The sequence below is a fragment of the Protomyctophum bolini genome, assembly GCF_963924005.1.
Source record: "Protomyctophum bolini genome assembly, chromosome: 21".
Taxonomy (NCBI): Eukaryota; Metazoa; Chordata; class Actinopteri; order Myctophiformes; family Myctophidae; genus Protomyctophum; species Protomyctophum bolini.
The window spans coordinates 2,423,861-2,449,619 of record NC_137882.1 but is presented as its reverse complement, the minus strand read 5'-3'; the positions used below and the strand labels follow the sequence as shown (position 1 = coordinate 2,449,619).

Genomic DNA, 25,759 nt, shown 5'->3' with positions numbered 1-25,759 from the left:
TCTAAAGTCCTGACGTAACTCGCTCATCCCTTCGATTCCCCTGGTTCTAAAGTCCTGACGTAACTCGCTCATCCCTTCCATTCCCCTGGTTCTAAAGTCCTGACGTAACTCGCTCATCCCTTCCATTCCCCTGGTTCTAAAGTCCTGACGTAACTCGCTCATCCCTTCCATTCCCCTGGTTCTAAAGTCCTGACGTAACTCGCTCATCCCTTCCATTCCCCTGGTTCTAAAGTCCTGACGTAACTCGCTCATCCCTTCCATTCCCCTGGTTCTAAAGTCCTGACGTAACTCGCTCATCCCTTCGATTCCCCTGGTTCTAAAGTCCTGACGTAACTCGCTCATCCCTTCCATTCCCCTGGTTCTAAAGTCCTGACGTAACTCGCTCATCCCTTCCATTCCCCTGGTTCTAAAGTCCTGACGTAACTCGCTCATCCCTTCCATTCCCCTGGTTCTAAAGTCCTGACGTAACTCGCTCATCCCTTCCATTCCCCTGGTTCTAAAGTCCTGACGTAACTCGCTCATCCCTTCCATTCCCCTGGTTCGCGGAAGTAATTTCTCTATGGAGAATAACATGGTTATTGTCAGGGAGGTGTCTCTCTGTATCTTTTGCAACAGTCATTCACTCATATACCAGTAAGACGCGCAAATGCGGGAAGCAAACGCAGCTCGTACATATCTGGGTTTTTTTAAGATTTATAAGAAGTTATTTTTTTTAAGTCTCATGTCACCATGACTCAGCCATAACCATATAAGGAGTCCCCAAAGCAGCTATACGTCCAAATATGGAGTGTGTTGCATCAATCACAAACAAATCACTCAGCTCCATATATGGGCACAAAGGGGGGGGACACGGACACACACACGGACAGACATGATCTACTAGGTCTCATAGTAAGTGCTCACTGCGTTCGCAAATTCAGTAGCAGTAACAATAGAGTTTTCTCTCAGTCAGTTGATCCTTCATATCCATATGAGTGAAGCGGCCGGGGTGACATGTTTATTTGTCAAACACAGTTCTTATATGAGGCGATCTAAAATCCCCCCCTATGGGGATTACAATGCAAATAAAAAGTACATGAACCTGTGGATTTATAGCGCCCTCTACAGACTTCGGTGCTCTATTACCCCTCATATTCTGTGTTCTAAAACAGAGGAGGTGGCAAAAGTACTCAATTTGTTTTACCGACGTAAAAGTATCAAAACTGCCATGCAGAAATACTCTGTTACAGGTAAAAGTATCAATACTGCCATGCAGAAATACTCTGTTACAGGTAAAAGTATCAATACTGCCATGCAGAAATACTCTGTTACAGGTAAAAGTATCAATACTGCCATGCAGAAATACTCTGTTACAGGTAAAAGTATCAATACTGCCATGCAGAAATACTCTGTTACAGGTAAAAGTATCAAAACTGCCATGCAGAAATACTCTGTTACAGGTAAAAGTATCAAAACTGCCATGCAGAAATACTCTGTTACAGGTACAAGTCCAGCATTAAAAAAAATGTACTTCAAGTACAAAAGTATTGGCATCAAAATGTACTCAAAAGTACAAAAAGTAGAAAGAACGCATCATGCAGAATGTCTCATTTCATTTTGTCAAATGTATGAAAAAAAAAAAAAAAACTTTGAAAATAGCAGATCTACAAGCTGGCAATGTGTCGCATCGCGACGCATTGTGAGCTTGTAGATCTTCTATTTTCAAATGGCCAAAATGTGTGTATAGGGTTGAAATATGTTCTGTGATAATAATCATAATCTACAAAGTCACTAGTAAGTACAATTTCAAGTGATCGTAGTGAAGTAAAAGGACAATATTTGGCCTCTGAAATGTACTGGAGTAGAAGTAAAAGTACTGAACATTTTCCAGGTGTTTTCAAAACGATCAAACGGATCCAATCAGCGGAGCCGCGATAGGTCAATGTCATCGCCGATTGACGAACGACGTCAGCCAATCAGCTGTGACACTGACCTTGTTTTGTTTGTTTTTTTGAGCCAGAGAAGCTCCTCCCACCAACATGACGGATGAATGACTGCTGGCAAGGAGCCAAAATAAAACCCAGAAGGAAAACATTTGTTTTTTAACCAGTAAGACGCGCAAACGCGGGAAGCGAACGCAGCTCGTACATATTTGGGTTCTTTTAAGATTTATTTGTAAGTTATTCTTTTTTTCATGTCACCATGACTCAGCCATAACCATGTAAGGAGTCCCCAAAGCAGCTATACGTCCAAATATGGAGTGTGTTGCATCAATCACAAACAAATCACTCAGCTCCATATATGGGCACAAAGGGGGGACACACGCACGCACGCACAGACAGACATGATCTGCTAGGTCTCATAGTAAGTGCTCACTGCATTCGCAATAAAGAAGCGTTCCAGGTGTTAACGGGTAAAACTCTCTATACTTGATATAACTGACCTGCAAAAAGCACTTTTTTTTTGTCCTTTTTTTTTTTCTTGATAATGTTCGATGATAACAGCGCCCCTCACTTCACACGGGTGTGATTTTCAAGTTCATAATTCACAATAGACAACGTAGTTGTCATTGGTGGATTTATCATTTACTCTGTTTTTCCGTCATGGCTGCGAGTTCCCACCTGATGTCGTGAGGGAGTTCAGACTGATCCAGACCGTACTGAATAACTGCTAGCTTACATAACATCTTCAAACCAGGATTCACGTCTAGCACGTACAGGACGCTGGGCTTGTCTCTGTATCCTCGGAAGAGCACGATACGATCTCCCACCATGCAACAGGACATCCGGCCGATCGTAAACGGGAGTTTCCCCTTGGGCTCAACCTTCTTCCAGGTGAAGGTCTCTGGATTGAATTTCCACACATCATTGAAGGTTCTTCTGTCATTATAATTACAGCCACCACATATGTACAACTCTCCATTGTAGGTAAAGGCTGAATGACCACAGCGTCCTTCTGGAAGAAGCTGTGCAGATGGCGTGCTCAACCAGAAGTTGGTCTCTGTGTCAAACACTCTGATGGTGTTGTGGTACTGACCGCTCACCCATCCCCCAAATACAAACATCTTTGTCCCGATGATGGTGGCAGAGTGATGTGATGAACCTGGTGGTGGAGGTCCTCTGGCGTTAATGAAAGTCCAGGTCATTGTGCTGGTGTCCAACTTATACATGTCATTAGTGAGTCCAGTCAGATGGGTCCATCCTCCACAGACAAACATGACCTTCCCCAAGACACAGGCTGAGTGGTTTCTCCTCCCCTCTGGAACTGTCCCATAAACACTGGGCTCAAACCATCTGTGGGCGTCGACATCGAATGCATGAAGCACTTTGGAGTCGTTCCCCTTGATATAAATACCATAGACATGCTCCTCTACCTGAAACTTCACCACACCCCCCCAGATGTAGACCATGTCTTCTATGAGCACAGCTGTGTGGAGCACACGGTTGGAGGGATCCTCAGGGGGCTGTTCTTCTCCTCTTCCGGTTGTCACAGGAGGAGGCAACTGAGTCCAACGCAAAGACACTGTGTCGAAGACGTGCACTGCAATCTGGTCCCTGTCGATCAGGTTACAGTACCCTCCGAAAGAGTACAGCTTGTGTCCCACCGCTACGGCAGCATCTAAGGATCTCTTTGTTCCTCTGTTCAGGTGCAAGGTCCAACGCCACATTTTAGACGACTACAACGTGCTTGTTTGAAAGTGAAGTCCTCGAGTTTCTCTAACAATGCAGTTCTGTTCCACGTGCTGACACTTATATATCGGTACAGCCCCACGAACACCATATTCGGGCAAGAGTATACATAAGTATTGACATAGCACATTTCATGACATCAGAACGGAACTACATATTTGGGCAAGAATGGGAGCAAATGTACTCTCGTGTGAGGACAAGTTTTTGGCTGAGTGAGGGCAGAGAAGTGAAGTCGGAAAAGTGAGGACGGAATTAGATGATGATAAGAGCGCCCCTCACTTCACACGGGTGTGATATTTGAGGGGTGCTAGCCCCTCCTATTTTCAGCTATTAGTGTATATTTTCGTCTTACACAAATATTAAATTCCCATTGACGATGAATGGAGAATTTACGTCACATGTCTGAGCAAATAGACATGGAGATTAGGGATGTTGAAAAAAGTCGAAAATCGACTCGATCGACTCGCTTTTCAACTCATGCCTACCGCGACTCAAAAAAGTATGAGTCGAAAAAAAAAATTTTGTTTTTGTAATGGCTTATTATAAAACTTTATAAACGTTGCTGTTTCAAATGTTTTCCAAATGGGAGAGGTACGTGTTTGTCTGTGTGACACTGCTGTGCTGCGCCTGTCAGTGCCGCTCGTCACATGCATGCCCTGGCTGCAGTTGTTGTGGTACAGATTTACAAGCATCAGAACGGAACTACATATTTGGGCAAGAATGGGATCAAATGTACTCTCGTGTGAGGACAAGTTTTTGGCTGAGTGAGGGCAGAGAAGTGAAGTCGTAAAAGTGAGGACGCTAATTTTAATTGGCCGGAATTAGATGATAATAAGAGCGCCCCTCACTTCACACGGGTGTGATTTTTGAGGGGTGCTAGCCCCTCCTATTTTCAGCTATTAGTGTATATTTTCGTCTTACACAAACATTGAATTCCGAGGAATGGACAATTTATGTCACGTGTCTGAGCAAATAGACATGGAGATTAGGGATGTTGAAAAAAGGCGAAAATCGACTCGATCGACTCGCTTTTCAACTCATGTCTACCGCGACTCAAAAACGTATGAGTCGAAAAATATTTTTTATTTCTATTTTTTTTTGTAATGGCTTATTATAAAACGTTATAAACGTTGCTGTTTCAAATGTTTTCCAAATGGGAGAGGTACGTGTTTGTCTGTGTGACACTGCTGTGCTGCACCTTCAGTGCCGCTCGTGACATGCATGCCCTGGCTGCAGTTATTGTGGTACAGATCTACAAGCTTATAGATCTGCTATTTTTCAACAGCTAAAGTTTCAAATAATGGTTAAAGTGGTTAAAAACTAAGGTGACACAGAAGCGTTCCAGGTGTTAACGGTTAAAACCCTCTATACTTGATATAACTGACCTGCAAAGAGCACTTTTGTCCTTTTTTTTCTTGATGTTCGATGATAACAGCGCCCCTCACTTCACACGGGTGTGATTTTCAAGTTTATAATTCACAATAGACAACGTAGTTGTCATTGGTTGATTTATCATTTACTCTGTTTTTCCGTCATGGCTGCGAGTTCCCACCTGATGTCGTGAGGGAGTTCAGACTGATCCAGACCGTACTGAATAACTGCTAGCTTACATAACATCTTCAAACCAGGATTCACGTCTAGCACGTAGAGGACGCTGGGCTTGTCTCTGTATCCTCGAAACAGCACGATACGATCTCCCACCATGCAACAGGACACCCGGCTGATCGGAAACGGGAGTTTCCCCTTGGGCTCAACCTTCTTCCAGGTGAAGGTCTCTGGATTGAATTTCCACACATCATTGAGGGTTTCGTTAATATATGTACAGCCACCACATATGTACAACTCTCCATTGTAGGTAAAGGCTGAATGAATGAAACAGCGTCCTTCTGGAAGCAGCTGTGCAGATGGCGTGCTCAACCAGACGTTGGTCTCTGTGTCAAACACTCTGATGGTGTTGTGGTACTGACCGCTCACCCCTCCCCCAAATACAAACATCTTTGTCCCGATGATGGTGGCAGAGTGACGTGATGAAGCAGGTGGTGGAGGTCCTCTGGTGTTAATCAAAGACCAGGTCATTGTGCTGGTGTCCAACTTGTACATGTCATTAGTGTGTCCAGTCAGCTGGTTCCATCCTCCACAGACAAACATGACCTTCCCCAAAACACAGGCTGAGTGGTTTCTCCTCCCCTCTGGAACTGTCCCAGAAACACTGGGCTCAAACCATCTGTGGGCATCGACATCAAATGCATAAAGCACTTTGGAGTAGTTCCCCGTGAAATAAATACCATCGGCATCCTCCTCTACCTGAAACTTCACCACACCCCCCCAGATGTAGACCATGTCTTCTATGAGCACAGCTGTGTGGAGCACACGGTTGGAGGGATCCTCAGGGGGCTGTTCTTCTCCTCTTCCGGTTGTCACAGGAGGAGGCAACGGAGTCCAACGCAAAGACACTGTGTTGAAGACGTTTACTGCAATCTGGTCCCTGTCGATCAGGTTACAGTACCCTCCGAAGGAGTACAGCTTGTGTCCCACCGCAACGGCAGCATCGAAGGATCTCTTTGTTCCTCTGTTCAGGTGCAAGGTCCAACGCCACATTTTAGACGACTACAACGTGCTTGTTTGAAAGCGAAGTCCTCGAGTTTCTCTAACAATGCAGTTCTGTTACACGTACTGACACTTATATATCGGTACAGCCCCACGAACACCATATTTGGGCAAGAGTATACATAAGTATTGACATAGCACATTTCATGACATCAGAACGGAACTACATATTTGGGCAAGAATGGGATAAAATGTACTCTCGTGTGAGGAGACGTTTTTGGCTGAGTGAGGGCAGAGAAGTGAAGTCTGAAAAGTGAGGACACTAATTTTAATTGGCCGGAATTAGATCATGATAAGAGCGCCCCTCACTTCACACGGGAGTGATTTTTGAGGGGTGCTAGCCCCTCCTATTTTCAGCTATTAGTGTATATATTTTCGTCTTACACAAATATTAAATTCCCATTGACTTTGAATGGAGAATTTACGTCACGTGTCTGAGCAAATAGACATGGAGATTAGGGATGTTGAAATAAGTCGAAAATCGACTCGATGGACTCGCTTTTCAACTCATGCCTACCGCGACTCAAAAACGTATGAGTCGAAAAATCGTTTTTATTTGTATATATATTTTTTTGTAATGGCTTATTATAAGACGTTATAAACGTTGCTGTTTCAAATGTTTTCCAAATGGGAGAGGTACGTGTTTGTCTGTGTGACACTGCTGTGCTGCGCCTGTCAGCGCCGCTCGTGACATGCATGCCCTGGCTGCAGTTGTTGTGGTACAGATCTACAAGCTTATAGATCTGCTATTTTTCAACAGCTAAAGTTTCAAATAATGGTTAAAGTGGTTAAAACCTAAGGTGACACAGAAGCGTTCCAGGTGTTAACGGTTAAAACCCTCTATACTTGATATAACTGACCTGCAAAGTGCACTTTTTTGTCCTTTTTTTTCTTGATGATGTTCGATGATAACAGCGCCCCTCACTTCACACGGGTGTGATTTTCAAGTTTATAATTCACAATAGACAACGTAGTTGTCATTGGTGGATTTATCATTTACTCTGTTTTTCCGTCATGGTTGTGAGTTCCCACCTGATGTCGTGAGGGAGTTCAGACTGCTCCAGACCGTACTGAATAACTGCTAGCTTACATAATATCTTCAAACCAGGATTCACGTCTAGCACGTACAGGACGCTGGGCTTGTCTCTGCATCCTCGGAAGAGCACGATACGATCTCCCACCATGCAACAGGACATCCGGCCGATCGGAAACGGGAGTTTCCCCTTGGGCTCAACCTTCTTCCAGGTGAAGGTCTCTGGATGGAATTTCCACACATCATTGAGGGTTGTTGTTATTCCATTATTATATGTACAGCCACCACATATGTACAACTCTCCATTGTAGGTAAAGGCTGAATGACCCGCACGTCCTTCTGGAAGAAGCTGTGCAGATGGCGTGCTCAAACAGACGTTGGTCTCTGTGTCAAACACTCTGATGGTGTTGTGGGACTGACCGCTCACCAATCCCCCAAATACAAACATCTTTGTCCCGATGATGGTGGCAGAGTGACAACATGAACCTGGTGGTGGAGGTCCTCTGGTGTTAATCAAAGACCAGGTCATTGTGCTGGTGTCCAACTTGTACATGTCATTAGTGTGTCCAGTCAGCTGGTTCCATCCTCCACAGACAAACATGACCTTCCCCAAAACACAGGCTGAGTGGTTTCTCCTCCCCTCTGGAACTGTCCCAGAAACACTGGGCTCAAACCATCTGTGGGCATCGACATCAAATGCATAAAGCAAGTTGGAGTAGTTCCCCGTGAAATAAATACCATCGGCATCCTCCTCTACCTGAAACTTCACCACACCCCCCCAGATGTAGACCATGTCTTCTATGAGCACAGCTGTGTGGAGCACACGGTTGGAGGGATCCTCAGGGGGCTGTTCTTCTCCTCTTCCGGTTGTCACAGGAGGAGGCAACGGAGTCCAACGCAAAGACACTGTGTTGAAGACGTTTACTGCAATCTGGTCCCTGTCGATCAGGTTACAGTACCCTCCGAAGGAGTACAGCTTGTGTCCCACCGCAACGGCAGCATCGAAGGATCTCTTTGTTCCTCTGTTCAGGTGCAAGGTCCAACGCCACATTTTAGACGACTACAACGTGCTTGTTTGAAAGCGAAGTCCTCGAGTTTCTCTAACAATGCAGTTCTGTTACACGTACTGACACTTATATATCGGTACAGCCCCACGAACACCATATTTGGGCAAGAGTATACATAAGTATTGACATAGCACATTTCATGACATCAGAACGGAACTACATATTTGGGCAAGAATGGGATAAAATGTACTCTCGTGTGAGGAGACGTTTTTGGCTGAGTGAGGGCAGAGAAGTGAAGTCTGAAAAGTGAGGACACTAATTTTAATTGGCCGGAATTAGATCATGATAAGAGCGCCCCTCACTTCACACGGGAGTGATTTTTGAGGGGTGCTAGCCCCTCCTATTTTCAGCTATTAGTGTATATATTTTCGTCTTACACAAATATTAAATTCCCATTGACTTTGAATGGAGAATTTACGTCACGTGTCTGAGCAAATAGACATGGAGATTAGGGATGTTGAAATAAGTCGAAAATCGACTCGATGGACTCGCTTTTCAACTCATGCCTACCGCGACTCAAAAACGTATGAGTCGAAAAATCGTTTTTATTTGTATATATATTTTTTTGTAATGGCTTATTATAAGACGTTATAAACGTTGCTGTTTCAAATGTTTTCCAAATGGGAGAGGTACGTGTTTGTCTGTGTGACACTGCTGTGCTGCGCCTGTCAGCGCCGCTCGTGACATGCATGCCCTGGCTGCAGTTGTTGTGGTACAGATCTACAAGCTTATAGATCTGCTATTTTTCAACAGCTAAAGTTTCAAATAATGGTTAAAGTGGTTAAAACCTAAGGTGACACAGAAGCGTTCCAGGTGTTAACGGTTAAAACCCTCTATACTTGATATAACTGACCTGCAAAGTGCACTTTTTTGTCCTTTTTTTTCTTGATGATGTTCGATGATAACAGCGCCCCTCACTTCACACGGGTGTGATTTTCAAGTTTATAATTCACAATAGACAACGTAGTTGTCATTGGTGGATTTATCATTTACTCTGTTTTTCCGTCATGGTTGTGAGTTCCCACCTGATGTCGTGAGGGAGTTCAGACTGCTCCAGACCGTACTGAATAACTGCTAGCTTACATAATATCTTCAAACCAGGATTCACGTCTAGCACGTACAGGACGCTGGGCTTGTCTCTGCATCCTCGGAAGAGCACGATACGATCTCCCACCATGCAACAGGACATCCGGCCGATCGGAAACGGGAGTTTCCCCTTGGGCTCAACCTTCTTCCAGGTGAAGGTCTCTGGATGGAATTTCCACACATCATTGAGGGTTGTTGTTATTCCATTATTATATGTACAGCCACCACATATGTACAACTCTCCATTGTAGGTAAAGGCTGAATGACCCGCACGTCCTTCTGGAAGAAGCTGTGCAGATGGCGTGCTCAAACAGACGTTGGTCTCTGTGTCAAACACTCTGATGGTGTTGTGGGACTGACCGCTCACCAATCCCCCAAATACAAACATCTTTGTCCCGATGATGGTGGCAGAGTGACAACATGAACCTGGTGGTGGAGGTCCTCTGGTGTTAATCAAAGACCAGGTCATTGTGCTGGTGTCCAACTTGTACATGTCATTAGTGTGTCCAGTCAGATGGTTCCATCCTCCATAGACAAACATGACCTTCCCCAAAACACAGGCTGAGTGGTTTGTCCTCCCCTCTGGAACTGTCCCAGAAACACTGGGCTCAAACCATCTGTGGGCGTCGACATCAAATGCATAAAGCACGTTGGAGTCGTTCCCCTTGATATAAATAAAATCGGCATGCTCCTCTACCTGAAACTTCACCACACCCCCCCAGATGTAGACGATGTCTTCTATGAGCACAGCTGTGTGGAGCACACGGTTGGAGGGATCCTCAGGGGGCTGTTCTTCTCCTCTTCTGGTTGTCACAGGAGGAGGCAACTGAGTCCAACGCAAAGACACTGTGTCGAAGACGTGCACTGCAATCTGGTCCCTGTCGATCAGGTTACAGTACCCTCCGAAGGAGTACAGCTTGTGTCCCACCGCTACGGCAGCATCTAAGGATCTCTTTGTTCCTCTGTTCAGGTGCAAGGTCCAACGCCACATTTTAGACGATCACAATGTGTGCGTTTGAAAGTGAAGTCCTCGAGTGTCTCTAACAATGCAGTTCTGTTCCACATGCTGACACTTATATATCGGTACAGCCACACAAACACCATATTCGGGAAAACGTAGCATAATTTGTGACATCAGTACAGAAGTACATATTTGGGCAAGAATGGGATCGAATGGACTCTTTTGTGCCGGATATATTTGATATTCACAAATCTTTGATATTTGCGCATATCATTGATATGCATTTTCCGGAGCGGCGCTAGCTCCTCCTACGCCCAGCTTTCCGGGTTTGTGTAAACACAAACATTGGCTTGTGATTGGCTGATCCCCCCCCCATAGCGATGATGTGATTGGCTGAGCACAAAGTACACATTGAATATAAAAGTGAGGGCAGGAAGGTGAAGACGGAAAAGTGAGGACGCTAATTGTGATTGGCCGGAATGAGATGATGTATGATAATAATAATAATAATAATAATAATATTAATAATAAGGGACCATTTGGTTCCATTTGTACACTCTCAGAGTCACAGACCCATAAGGGTCTACTTGGATCCTAACTATCATTTAGCTGGGGACCCCCTGCAACTGCCTCAGGGACCCCTGTGTGGGTCCCCGGACCCCACTTTGGGAACCACTGTTTTTTTTTACAGAAGTGCAGAAAGTAGAATGCAGCTGGTGCTAGACAGAGCATGCACACACGCGCACGCACACACACACACACACACACACACACACACACACACACACACACACACACTCCAGATGGCGGCAGGTGCAGCTTCTTCCTAACGTCCAACACACTGTAAAATGCTGCAGTGTGTTTGCTCGGACTCCAATCGAGGTCGAGGATTCTATAGGGGTGTGTAGAGTAGACCCCCTATAGAGATCCTTCTTCTACCTGTCCTGGCATACTTCTCCTATAACCACCCGGAACTCCCCTCAAGAGACCCCTCTGGGGGTCCCTCAAGGACCCCACTTTGTGGAACCACTGCTCTGCAGAGTCTGTGTGGCCTGTGTGAATGTCATGGAGCAGCAGGGAGCAGCATGGAGTGCTCTATTAGCTGTGTGAATGTCATGGAGCAGCAGGGAGCAGCATGGAGTGCTCTATTAGCTGTGTGAATGTCATGGAGCAGCAGGGAGCAGCATGGAGTGCTCTATTAGCTGTGTGAATGTCATGGAGCAGCAGGGAGCAGCATGGAGTGCTCTATTAGCTGTGTGAATGTCATGGAGCAGCAGGGAGCAGCATGGAGTGCTCTATTAGCTGTGTGAATGTCATGGAGCAGCAGGGAGCAGCATGGAGTGCTCTATTAGCTGTGTGAATGTCATGGAGCAGCAGGGAGCAGCATGGAGTGCTCTATTAGCTGTGTGAATGTCATGGAGCAGCAGGGAGCAGCATGGAGCGCTCTATTAGCTGTGTGAATGTCATGGAGCAGCAGGGAGCAGCATGGAGTGCTCTATTAGCTGTGTGAATGTCGTGGAGCAGCAGGGAGCAGCATGGAGTGCTCTATTAGCTGTGTGAATGTCGTGGAGCAGCAGGGAGCAGCATGGAGCGCTCTATTAGCTGTGTGAATGTCATGGAGCAGCAGGGAGCAGCATGGAGTGCTCTATTAGCTGTGTGAATGTCGTGGAGCAGCAGGGAGCAGCATGGAGTGCTCTATTAGCTGTGTGAATGTCATGGAGCAGCAGGGAGCAGCATGGAGTGCTCTATTAGCTGTGTGAATGTCATGGAGCAGCAGGGAGCAGCATGGAGTGCTCTATTAGCTGTGTGAATGTCATGGAGCAGCAGGGAGCAGCATGGAGTGCTCTATTAGCTGTGTGAATGTCATGGAGCAGCATGGAGTGCTCTATTAGCTGTGTGAATGTCATGGAGCAGCAGGGAGCAGCATGGAGTGCTCTATTAGCTGTGTGAATGTCATGGAGCAGCAGGGAGCAGCATGGAGTGCTCTATTAGCTGTGTGAATGTCATGGAGCAGCAGGGAGCAGCATGGAGCGCTCTATTAGCTGTGTGAATGTCATGGAGCAGCAGGGAGCAGCATGGAGTGCTCTATTAGCTGTGTGAATGTCGTGGAGCAGCAGGGAGCAGCATGGAGTGCTCTATTAGCTGTGTGAATGTCGTGGAGCAGCAGGGAGCAGCATGGAGCGCTCTATTAGCTGTGTGAATGTCATGGAGCAGCAGGGAGCAGCATGGAGTGCTCTATTAGCTGTGTGAATGTCGTGGAGCAGCATGGAGCAGCGTGGAGTGCTCTATTAGCTGTGTGAATGTCGTGGAGCAGCATGGAGCAGCGTGGAGTGCTCTATTAGCTGTGTGAATGTCGTGGAGCAGCATGGAGTGCTCTATTAGCTGTGTGAATGTCATGGAGGAGCAGGGAGCAGCATGGAGTGCTCTATTAGCTGTGTGAATGTCATGGAGGAGCAGGGAGCAGCATGGAGCAGCATGGAGTGCTCTATTAGCTGTGTGAATGTCATGGAGGAGCAGGGAGCAGCATGGAGCAGCATGGAGTGCTCTATTAGCTGTGTGAATGTCATGGAGCAGCAGGGAGCAGCATGGAGTGCTCTATTAGCTGTGTGAATGTCATGGAGGAGCAGGGAGCAGCATGGAGTGCTCTATTAGCTGTGTGAATGTCATGGAGCAGCAGGGAGCAGCATGGAGCGCTCTATTAGCTGTGTGAATGTCGTGGAGCAGCAGGGAGCAGCATGGAGTGCTCTATTAGCTGTGTGAATGTCATGGAGCAGCAGGGAGCAGCATGGAGTGCTCTATTAGCTGTGTGAGTGTCACGGAGCAGCAGGGAGCAGCATGGAGTGCTCTATTAGCTGTGTGAATGTAATGGAGCAGCAGGGAGCAGCATGGAGTGCTCTATTAGCTGTGTGAATGTCGTGGAGCAGCAGGGAGCAGCATGGAGTGCTCTATTAGCTGTGTGAATGTCATGGAGCAGCAGGGAGCAGCATGGAGCGCTCTATTAGCTGTGTGAATGTCATGGAGCAGCAGGGAGCAGCATGGAGTGCTCTATTAGCTGTGTGAATGTCGTGGAGCAGCAGGGAGCAGCATGGAGTGCTCTATTAGCTGTGTGAATGTCATGGAGCAGCGTGGAGTGCTCTATTAGCTGTGTGAATGTCGTGGAGCAGCAGGGAGCAGCGTGGAGTGCTCTATTAGCTGTGTGAACGTCATGGAGCAGCAGGGAGCAGTATGGAGTGCTCTATTAGCTGTGTGAATGACATGGAGCAGCGTGGAGTGCTCTATTAGCTGGAGTGTGCTGGCATTTCTAAAGCCGTTTATTACAGCCATTGTGATACTGCTCTCTCCCTCTCTTCCTCTCTCTCTGTGTCTGTTTCTCCCTCTCTCTCTCTCTCTGGTTCTCTCTATTCCTCTCTCTCTGTCTGTCTGTCTCTCTCTCTCTCTCTCTCTCTGTCATATCTCCAGGCGGGGGGGGGGTGGTCAGAGGGAGGGAGGGAGGGGGGGCTCAGACTTATGAGACTTGGACAGGGTTAGTTCCGTCCCCAGACCTTAAGATTGACAGACAGGCGCATTATTAAGAAAGCTGACACTGGCACATGCACACGCACACACACACACACACACACACACACACACACACACACACACACACACACACACACACACACACACACACACACACACACACACACACACACACACACACACACACACGGTATATAATAAGTACGTGCACGTGCACACACGCTCGCTGTCCTGCGAGTGATGAAAGGCCTTCTTGGTACAAAGTGCATTATTACGCGTAGAAAAAAAAATCCATAGTGTAATAATAATGCTGTGAGAGATGTATAGGAATCCATGGTTGTGTGCGTGTGTGTGTGCGTGCGTGCGTGTGTGTGCGTGTGCGTGCGTGCGTGCGTGTGCGTGCATGTTCAACTGTGCGTGCGTGCATGCGTGCGTGTGCAACTGTGTGTGCGTGCGTGCGTGTTCAACTGTGCGTGCGTGTCCGTGGCTGGTCCCCCAGAGTGGAGAAAAATGCACCGCGGGAAAATAAAAGCATAAAACCCGATAAACAGCTTTTCTTTTTTTTTCTTTAAGTCTCCTTGAGACGTTCAGACCCCGATCATCTCACACACACACACCCCTTTCTGATTACACAACCCTGTCGACACGCGCACGCACACGCGCACGCACACGCACACGCACACACACACGCACACACACACACACACACACACACACACACACACAGACACCTCTATATAGTGAGCATATGTCCGGCTCTGCGGCGGCGGCGGCGACAATTTGGTCAAAGACGAAAATGTAATTAAGATTTAATTTCTTTCCGGCGTGCCCATCAAGGGACGGGTCTAACGAGAGCCATGGATCACCTGCGGGGCGTGGGGGGGGGGGGGGGGGGGGGTAGGGGGGGTAGGGGGGGGGGTGTCACACTGTACCTCTCTGACGGGACAGGGGCAAGGAGACGGAAAGTAAAGGTTCTTTACTCTGGAATTCACACATACTTATTGCCAACTCCGCATCTTCACTCTGTAACTTTAAAACATAGATTGAGGGCCAGCCTCTTGAAGTTACCCTCTCCAATTTAACTAATGTAGCGCATACACGCTCAAACACACGCGCGCACGCACACACGCACACACACACACACACACACACACACACACACACACACACACACACACACACACACACACACACACACACACACACACACACACACACACACAGGCACACACACTTCACAAGTGTAAATAATGTATTTCTTGTTTTTGTTTTTGTGATTTTCCATACCTATGTTTGATTACTTTGTCTTAATATTTGTATATTCCTATTTGTTAAATTGCATATTAACTTTGGTGAGAACCACATTTTCTCACCTGCACACACTGCTTTTATTGATGTTACCTTTTGTACTGTTTTTATTGTGCGAAATAAACTAAACTAAACTAGACACGGAGAGAGGAGAGACAGAGAGAAATAGCAGGTCTACTCGTAGCGCGGCACCGAGTGCTGCTCTACGAGCTTGTAGGTCAGCAATTTTTTTTTTTTTTTAATCATGAAAATATGCCCCAGTTTATATAATATATATTCTTTCAGTGTTGGTTAATCTGTTGCTCCGGAGGAGAGGGACGTCTGGAGGAGCACACTAGCTGGTGGAGCTGTTGCCCCCGCGACCCGGCCACGGATAAGCGGTTGGATAAGATGGATGGCGGTGCGGTTGCACCGACGCGACTCGACTCGTGGTTCGTGCATGGCCTCGGGGGTCCAAGGAATCCGTCCTTGTGTGGAGTTATAGTCAGATATAATCATGGATTGCATTTTTATAGCGCTTTTCCAAGTGCTCAAAGCGCTTTACAACAGTTCATTCATTCATACGTTGGGAGGTGAAGGTTCATTCATTCATACATTGGGAGGTGAAGCGGCGAACAGTCGACGCCAGCGTCCTCACTTCCCACATTCACACACCGACGGTGGCGAGCTCACACCGACCGACTCACTGGAGGCAACGTAGGGTTCAGTGTCTTGCCCAAGGACACTTGTGGACAGGAGGAGGAGGAGCCGGGATTCGAACCGCCGACCCCATGGATCATTGGACGACCTGCTCCTACCTCCTGACACACAGCCTCCCGATAATATTCATCAACTATGAAATACTGTTAATAATAATAAACGACACACTTTTTGGTGTTACTCTATACTATAAATAAAATAAAAAATAGTTTGGTCAATTTAGTGTGGTAAGGGTGTGGGCATCACTGTGTTCTCTCTCTCTCTCTCTCTCTCTCTCTCTCTGAGAGGGATCAGTGTTAGAATTGCCCGTGGCAGTTCATCTCACTACTAGAGAGAGAGAGAGAGAGAGGGAGAGAGAGAGAGAGAGAGAGAGAGAGAGAGAGAGAGGGAGAGGGAGAGGGAGAGGGAGAGGGAGAGGGAGAGGGAGAGGGAGGGAGAGGGAGAGGGAGAGGGAGAGGGAGAGGGAGAGGGAGAGGGAGAGGGAGAGGGAGAGAGAGAGAGAGAGAGAGAGAGAGAGAGAGAGAGAGACAGAGGGAGAGAGAGAGAGAGAGAGAGAGAGGAGAATAAGATCGCCTTTTCCCCGAGCGACTACGTAAAGAACGACAAGCTCGCTGGCTTTAAACGCACAGCGGTGGCTGTGTGGCAAAAAAATAGCCTATTCACAAGGCGTCACAGACGAGCTTGTAGATCTGCTATTTTTGAATGGCCAACAACGTATACAAATGGATGATGAAGTGGTTAAAATGATCGTTAACTACTATTCCCCTGGAACCACACACACACACACACAGACACACACAGACACACACACACACACACACACCCACACACACCCCTCAGGCCTTCCACACTAAATGCTACGCACGTAAAAGGCACTATATTGGACTAAGCTTTGCGATCTGAAGAAACACACATAAAGGTACATGAAGGAGTAACACCATAACAGAACACCTTGAAACGTGACGATAAAGACATGATCACCACTAGCTGTTCCGTTACGGGGGTGGTCACATGACGGACGATGTGCTGATTGGTGCATTGTCAGAACAGAACATCGTCAGTGAGAGGGGGAGGGGGGGGGGGGGGGTGCCATGGTGTTTTACGTCAACAGATCAGCTGCATACCAAGTGTTCCACGCTATTTAATCCATGTTTAACCCATTCTGACCTGAGATCAGATTCATACGAGGTTTCCACTGGACACGCACTGGTCTGATGAACCCATTCTGACCTGAGATCAGATTTAAAAAAAATGTCAGTCGTAGATCTGCTATTTTTCAATAGCTAAAGCATAACATCATGCGAACACCAAAATGTGTTCCCGTTCAGAATGGGTTAATCTATGTTTAATCTATGTTTAATCCATGCTTCGGTGTTGCTTATTACGCTAAACCCGCTATTTGTTTCATGTGTTTAAAGCCACAAATACTGGCAACAAGTGGCGTATATGCTCCAAAAGGTAATAAAACAGTCCTGGCAGCCTTTAGAGGTGGTTTGGATATAATTAATCTAAAGCCCCTTAACCCATTCTGACCTGAGATCAGATTCATACGAGGTTTCCACTGGACACACACTGGTCTGATGAACCCCATTCTGACCTGAGATCAGATTCTAAAAAATGTCAGTCGTTCTTCGATTTTTCAAAAATAGCAGACCTACAAGCTCGTAGCGTGCCACTCGGTGGCGCGCTATGAGCTTGTAGATCTGCTATTTTTCAATAGCTAAAGCATAACATGATGCATAACACAAAAACGGGTTCCCGTTCAGAATGGGTTAAAGTGTTCAGATTCTATTCAGATTCCCTGAATGTTTTCAGTAGCAAAAGCAGTAGAATTAGCATTATGCTAATCAGTGAATAAAAACCCTGCAGTGAAAACATGTATTTTCAGAAACCCTTTCATGGAAAAAAAAGATCAGGAAAGTGTGAAGATTTGGAACGAACGAAACACATGCCAATTATTTCTTCATAAGTGTCGGAGTTTGGAAGCACTCGTTATCAGTGAAGCGAGACCTCCTGCTGCCTCCTGCATTATGTGTGCAAATAACAGTGTATACCTCCCAGCCCTGGCAGAGTATAGTTCTGGAGTGGTTCCAACGTATTGGTTTTGCCCTAGTGGGTCTGATCGAGGGTTTAGCTACTGGGACGTAAGTCGGGACTTGATCACTCCCGGCTGGGTCGCCTGAGTGAGGGGTATGATGTTCGGGAGACCCGAAACCCTGTTGACCTCAGGATACATCACTGAGGATACGTCCCAGGTGCATCCATGCGATGTATTTTTTTTGTTATACTACCACACTTCCTAACCATCCGTCCATTGTGTACCAAGACATCAGAGACACATTTCCCACAGATTACAACCACACACACACACACAGATTTTGAAAACATGACCAATGACAAAAAACTCTCATATCTGCTGGGCGAAGTACAACGATGTGCAACGATAAATTGATCTATTGAAGATTCTGACCTCCACATCATTTTTGTTTTAATTGTATTGCTGTATTGTTGTATTGTTCTTTCTGCTTTGGCAATGTAAACGTATGTTTTCTCATGCCAATAAAGCCCTTTGAATTGAATTGAATTGAGTCTACTCACAGATATTGGCGGTGCCCTTGGGGATGGGCAGGTAGGACCCTGCGCTCCAGGTGCGTCCCTGGTAGTTCTTCTTGCAGCGCCCACAGTCGGGTCCCGTGGTGTTGTGTTCGCACTCGCAGCTCAGACGCTCCTTGTCGAAGACGCAGCTGTTGGCGTGCAGGTTGCACCTGCACCTGAGAGAGCGACAGAGAGAGAGAGAGAGAGAGAGTTAAAGGAAAACCAAAACATCAGAGAAAGCTATACCTGTACGTAACGTAACGATGGAGCTCGATAACCGATACCCGAAAGATTCTGATAACAAGCTAATTGAGTACCCGTTATCAATAGGCTTTGGGTTTATTAAGTACCTGTTATCAATAAGCTTTGGGGCAGCGGTATGGCCGAACGGTTTGTGGAGCGGTCTTGATATCTGAAGGTCGCTATAGTTCGTATCCCCGGAACCGGCACGTTAAAATGACCACCGCTGAAGTGCCCTTGGACAAGGCATTGAACCCCTACCATGAAATGTTCTATGAGCAGGGCCTGGCTGTAAACAAGTTCTTGAGCTTAGTCCAGTTACCCTGCAGGGTAAACATGGTACCTTTCTTTCTTTCTTTATCAAGCCTGTTATCGAGCATATAGCGGCCCATGTATATGACGTCATGTTTACACAATAAATACAATAAATAAATGTAATCATCCACGCTGGTACAAACATGTGGGTCTAAAAGTCTATTGATGCCTGCCCACCAGCGCTGCCTGGGGAAACTACATTATGCTTTTAAAGTGACGGTACACATATTAACCAGTTCACAGTTTCATTAATATAACTTTATTGGTCAAAAAAAGGTTAGAAAAGTTCTGAATTTGAAGGCCCTATAGCCTATACTATAGTAAAAGACACTGGTTCTGTTCAGAGTTCTTTCCACACATTAGTAAATGCTCGATAGTGGCCTCGATAAGAACCCGGCTCGATAAGCCTGATCGATTAGGTGCTCGTTATGAATAATAAACTTATAGCACCTTTCATACATAAAATGCAATCCATAAAACAAATAACAAGCAGCGGAATGCCCGAAAACAAAAAAAGGTCAATACAACTAAGACAAAAAATATATAAACTAGACAAATAAAAATAGCAATACAAAAAAAAAAAAAAAAAAAAAATGGTAAGGAAACATAATTGAATGTGAACACAAGATCAATTTAAAACAAATGCCAAAAGCTGAAAAAAATAAAGTTTTCAACTCGCTCTTAAAAGCAGCAAGGGGGGAGGTCGCCCTTAAAATGAACGCCCTACCTGTACGTCCAACGCTCACTTACGGAGGCACCTTTTCATAGCAGACCTACAAGCTCGTAGCGCGGCACTCGAGCTTGTAGGTCTGCTATGAAATAGCTTGTAGATCTGCTCTTCAGTGCACGAGGGCAGTGCGTCCCTGAATGAGACACACCCACTCTCACGTCCTTGCTTGACACAGCTAGACGACGCCACTTAAGCGGAACGAGCCCTCACAATTAATTATTCCCTCCCGCTCCAACCCACTCCCCCTCCTCTACTTTTCACCACCCGCTAAGCACCCTCCACCCCACCCCACCCGGGTTTTAATTGTCTCGTCGGAGGACGCTTAATTGCGACGAGGTCACGTCAAACGCACGTGGGCGGGACATGGCCAAGGTTACCGAGGTGGGCCGAGAGAATGAGAGAGAGAGAGAGGGAGAGAGAGAGACTCAGATGGAAGGTGTCGAGGTCAGATATGACAGTGATTGCCCCTCCATCGTGGTCACTTACATCTCAGTGACAGCTGGCCTCTGATCACTCACTCACACACACACACACACACACACACACACACACACACACACACACACACACACACACACACACACACACACACACACACACACACACACACACACACACACACACACACACACACACACACACACACACACACACACACACACACACACACACACACACACACACACACACACACCGCCCCAGGCCCATCAGACTACATGGAGGCACAGCTTTAACGCGGCTTATCTTGATCCTGGGATAAATATAACGATCTCCAGCAACAACACACATCATCCCCCCCCCCCGGAAACCAATCATCTCACTGATCTCGTAAACCAATCAGCACGCTCACGATCTCGTATCGCAGATCTCATCTGCCACTCACTCGCCCCCAAATTATGCAACAGGTCGTTTGGAGGAAGCAATCGGTTGTATAAGGGGTCAGAAATGAGAGCAGAACATTTTTGATCTTCTGCACGTGTAACAGACGTGATCTTGCGTTGTGTTATGAAGCACCATAGACCAGGATCTCAGCAGTGAGTAGATTTATTCTCTGTACAAAAGACAACGAGGCAATCACTGCTCTGCTCTGACTGTATATGTTTTCCACAATACATTTTGCGATTTCAAAGCCAAAATTATGAAATAGGAAGATGACGACAATAAATACAATATGTACCTGTACAAAAGACAATGAGGCAATCACTGCTCTGCTCTGACTGTATATGTTTTCCACATTACATTTGCTGGAAATAATAGGAAGTATGCGATAGGTTACGCCATTTCCTTAAAGGCAACCGCCTGAACTCTTAACCCATTCTGACCTGAGATCAGATTCATACGAGGTTTCCACTGGACACACACTGGTCTGATTAACCCATTCTGACCTGAGATCAGATTCTAAAAATGTCAGTCGTTCTTCGATTTTTCAAAAATAGCAGACCTACAAGCTCGTAGCGCGCCACTCGGTGGCGCGCTATGAGCTTGTAGATCTGCTATTTTTCAATAGCTAAAGCATAACATGATGCTAACACCAAAATGGGTTCCCGTTCAGAATGGGTTAAAGTCACAGAACACTGGATCACACTACAATATAATGCCTGGGCAAGTGGAAGCACTTGAGAAAACAAGCAACTAGTAACGGGCCTAGCGAGGTCTTATCGTATCGATATAAAAGGCTTTAGAAGAAGTATGATCGTCCATTATAGTACCGAGCGGATTTATTTGATGAGACAGGGTCAGTCTGGAGGTTCACACCTCGTCCAGACAGCAGTGTCGATTTCGTCGACTAAAACTAAGACGAAAAATGTATACCATTTTTCACTGACGGAAACTAAATGGAAACTAAGCTATGATGACTAAAACTAAGACTAAATATATTGACAATTTCATCAACAAAACTAGAACAAATATTAGGAAGGGACTAGTGGACAAGAGATCCAGTATAAGTAATTTTACACTTGGTTGCATGCTGAAAATAGCCAGCTTGTAGAACTGCTATATTGAGCACATCATTATGATGGCCCACCAAAATACATTTTAGTCTACTAAAACAACTGTAGATTTAGTCGACTAAAATCTTATGATATTTAGTGGACTAAAACTAGACTAACACTAAAACATTCCAGGTGACTAAAGTGTGACTGAAACTAAATGAAAACTATTCATTTCAAGAGACTATGACTAAAACTAAGCTAAAATATTTCCTTCCAAAAACAACACCTCCAGACAGCCCATTGTTCAATTTAAAAGACACCATTAGAATACCACATAGGCAGACTCTTCACAATTCACATATACTAGACTACTAGAGCATGTCTGAAATGAATGTCAGAGCTGAAATCGATATGTAAATATGAAATAAATGCTTATCATGTAGCTAGGTGTAATGTTAGAGACCACAGAAGACATGTAAATATGAAATAAATGCTTAAACATGTAGCTAGGTGTAATGATAGAGACCACAGAAGTGAACATTTTCAAGCCTGTTTTCTCAACTCGCTGTTTCTCTGCCAGACATTACTCTATAAGCCATATCTCCAAAACTGGTGGGTCAAACTGAACAACCAATATGTCAATTTGAAGCTATGATTCTAAACTAAAATTCTAAAGTAGTCCCTCGTCAAATTTGGTCACAGTTAGTCTTGCCGCCATGACAAATGTCAAAAGAAATCACAAATCGTTCCCCTTCCTGAGCTGAATCAAGGCGTCTGCGATAAAAGGCTTTTCGCAGACACAGCAGGGCTATGTTTGAGCGACAGCTTGATTACAGCTAGCTAGGGTGTTAAAGTATCCATACTACACGTATACTATAGCTGTAAATATCAAGTACTGTATATATGCGCGTCCGTCTCTCGTTACGATTGTCAGTTCAAATTGATTGCTGGGTACGTTTATAATGAGTGGCTGTGAGTGGTTTCCTCTGCCTATAGGAACACAGCATGGCAGGGGGGGGGAAGCCAAGTTACAACAACCCTCAGAAGAATGTACAGTACAATGTACAGTATCGTCACAACTACAGTATGTGACCCAGCCTGACTGAGGGGTCATCATCGTGCAGCCTCCAGCCTTTCACCAGAGGAGAAAAACTGCATTTCTATTTTAACCCATTCTGACCTGAGATCAGATTCATACGAGGTTTCCACTGGACACACACTGGTCTGATGAACCCATTCTGACCTGAGATCAGATTCTAAAAAATGTCAGTCGTTCTTCGATTTTTCAAAAATAGCAGACCTACAAGCTCGTAGCGCGCCACTCGGTGGCGCGCTATGAGCTTGTAGATCTGCTATTTTTCAATAGGTAAAGCATAACATGATGCTGACACCAAAGTGGGTTCCCGTTCAGAATGGGTTAATGAGTTAATAGCACTGGCAGACTGAAATGTCTGAAATGCTCTATTCTTTCTTCCTAAGAATGTCTAATGCAGCCGTACTTTGCTAATAGCTACCATTGCTTTCACTTGACAGAAGTGGCAAGCTTATAATTCAACAAAATAAAAGCGATAGAGAGACACAATGATTTCAAGGTGTTGGGTTGCATACCAGCACCTGCATACACACTGCATCTAGACTTGCTTTCTGGGCTCCATATCATGCAAACATGATCGTAAGTTAAATAAATTATGATGACGATGAGACTATATTTGTTTGTTTGAGGGCGTTAGCCCCTCCTATATTCAGATATTACTGTAGATTTCCGTCTTACACGAACCCCCATTGTCCCATTGACAATGAATGGATGATGTACAATGATAAGAGCGCCCCTCACTTCATATGGGTGTGATTTTATTAAAAATAATAATAATAATATACAGGTTTAATGTTTGTTTTTAGTCCAATGTTTGTTATTAAAAACACCATTGACAATGAAGTGAAAAAACTTACGTCATATTGTCTCTTTATTGTTAATGGTGTTTAATGTTTGTGTTGGCACCGTTTGTTTTACATCACATAATCAACATGAGTTAGGGCCGATTCATACTCCTATTTTAGAGCCGAATAAAAGTCGGTTCGGCTCTGTAGAGCCTACAATTTGAGGTTCGGGGTACCGTCCTAAAGTAGAGCCGAAATAATTTTGCCGATACAGCAGTAAAATAGGAGTATGAATCAGCCATTAGACTTGGATATATTCACGCCCCTTACACTTCACACAATGTCCCTGCAGGACAAAACCCCTATAATGTTGACACTACTTCACATGACTTCTTCATGACTGGAATAAAAAAAATGCATGAAAAAAGAGAAGGTAAATCCAGGTGTTGGAACATTTTCCAGGACGCATGCGGTAACTCTGCAGGGAGAACAAACACAGAGCCTGTTACAGTGCTGTTTAGTTTGTAGAAAACGTCCCCCTGACATTACATGCAGCAGGCTAGATTATCCCATTTTGGGGCGGGAACCCCTTTTGGTGTTATAGCATTATGCTATGCTTTAGCTATTAAAAAAAATAGCAGATCTACAAGCTCGTAGCGCGCCACCGAGTGGCGCGCTACGAGCTTGTAGGTCTGCTGTTTTTTGAAAAATCGAAGAACGACTGACATAGAAACTGGGCTTTTTCAGAAAACTGTCAGGATGTATAGAAGACATTTTTTATAGAATCTGATCTCAGGTCAGAATGGGTTATTAGGCCTCAAGTGCACTTGGCAGTGCACGTGGTGTGAACGTGTCCGAGGCCGCGCACACGCACGCACACACACACACACACACACACACACACACACACACACCTCCACCAAACCAACCTCACACACCTGTGTGTCGTTCTGCCTGCAGGTGCAGATGAATTACTTTACTGCGGAAAACCGATCGCCATGAACCACTTTCAGCCCGTTGGTCCCTATCTGGGGATCAGGCCACTGTGGGCATTTCTTTTTCTTCTTCTTTTAACCCATTTTAGATCTGTGGACGATTCTACAAAATGTATTCTATAAATCCTGACAGTTTTCTGAAAAAGCTATGAAAAAGCTATCTTTCTGTGTCAGTCGTTCTTCGATTTTTCAAAAATAGATACCTTCACTTAACACATTTAGTACCGGAACTGCATCAAAATAAAGGCGCTGCTTGCGCCAGAGTAATCGCCAGAGTAGTGATCGCTTCTATTTTGAAAGCCATGAACCGGAAATACTTTCTTAAAAAAGTTGACTGACAAAGTGCCATCACAATCTCCGATCATCTTAATATATTTATATACGCTCCAAAAAGAGTTCATATTTTGCGGGAGAGACGGATGAGGAGCAGAAACGCAGCGCCAGCATATCGATCCATTCATCACCACGGAGAGCGCCCTGGATGAGGAGATACGAGTCATTCTTTCCGCCGCGCTAACATGGGAGTCAATGACAAGCTAATAGTTTCACAGAGCGTTAGCATACGGCAAGCGAAAAGCGAAATGCCAAAAAAAAAAAAGTAATTTTTCTGAATATTATTATCTCGCCCCGCGTCGTTTGGACGTCGCTAGGACGTCCACAGACGTCTAAGGCACCTCTCGGTTCCAATCCTTATGACGTTTCAGGACGTATTATGTACAAAATGTGTTAATGTGGCCGCAAAACGTGTCGCAGCGCGACTCATTTTGAGCTTGTATACGTAAATCCCTGGAACATGTGACGCGTTTAAACCTAAACACCATGTGTGTAATAATAAAATGCCAAGTGTGTATTAATGGTCATGCAATACAGTAGAACACGAGTTCACTCAAACACCTCACGAGAACACCTAGTGTTCAAATTCTAAACACCTATATGACTGACTTTGATTGTAAAAACTAAACACGTGTATGTGTTTAAAAAGTGTTACAGGGATTAAACATGTTCTTCTGTTTATAATCTAAACACTGTGACACGTTTAAAAGGTGTTACAAATATGTGTTTCAAACTGTTTATAACCTAAACGCTTGGGTTTAGTGTGGCTCGGCTATTTTTGCTACGACAAT

The 25,759-nt window shown here is 45.4% G+C and overlaps 2 protein-coding genes across 2 annotated transcripts in view; both read right to left on the bottom strand.

Annotated features, from left to right (window-relative positions):
* Positions 1-9,360: 9,360 nt before the first annotated feature.
* Positions 9,361-10,452, bottom strand: LOC308336025 (kelch domain-containing protein 3-like; the record flags this gene model as incomplete). Its single annotated transcript, XM_080793269.1, has 1 exon — positions 9,361-10,452. The coding sequence occupies one exon, from the start codon at positions 10,450-10,452 to the stop codon at positions 9,361-9,363; it is 1,092 nt and encodes a 363-aa protein (XP_080649395.1).
* Positions 10,453-18,538: 8,086 nt separating this feature from the next.
* Positions 18,539-25,759, bottom strand: part of ntng1a (netrin g1a) — a gene marked incomplete at both ends in the record, with an annotated part of 113,961 nt that continues 106,740 nt past the window's right edge. Inside the window, one exon of the mRNA XM_080793265.1 lies at positions 18,539-18,719. Coding sequence (XP_080649391.1) covers positions 18,539-18,719 — 181 coding nt within the window. The remainder of the gene's footprint in view (positions 18,720-25,759) is intronic.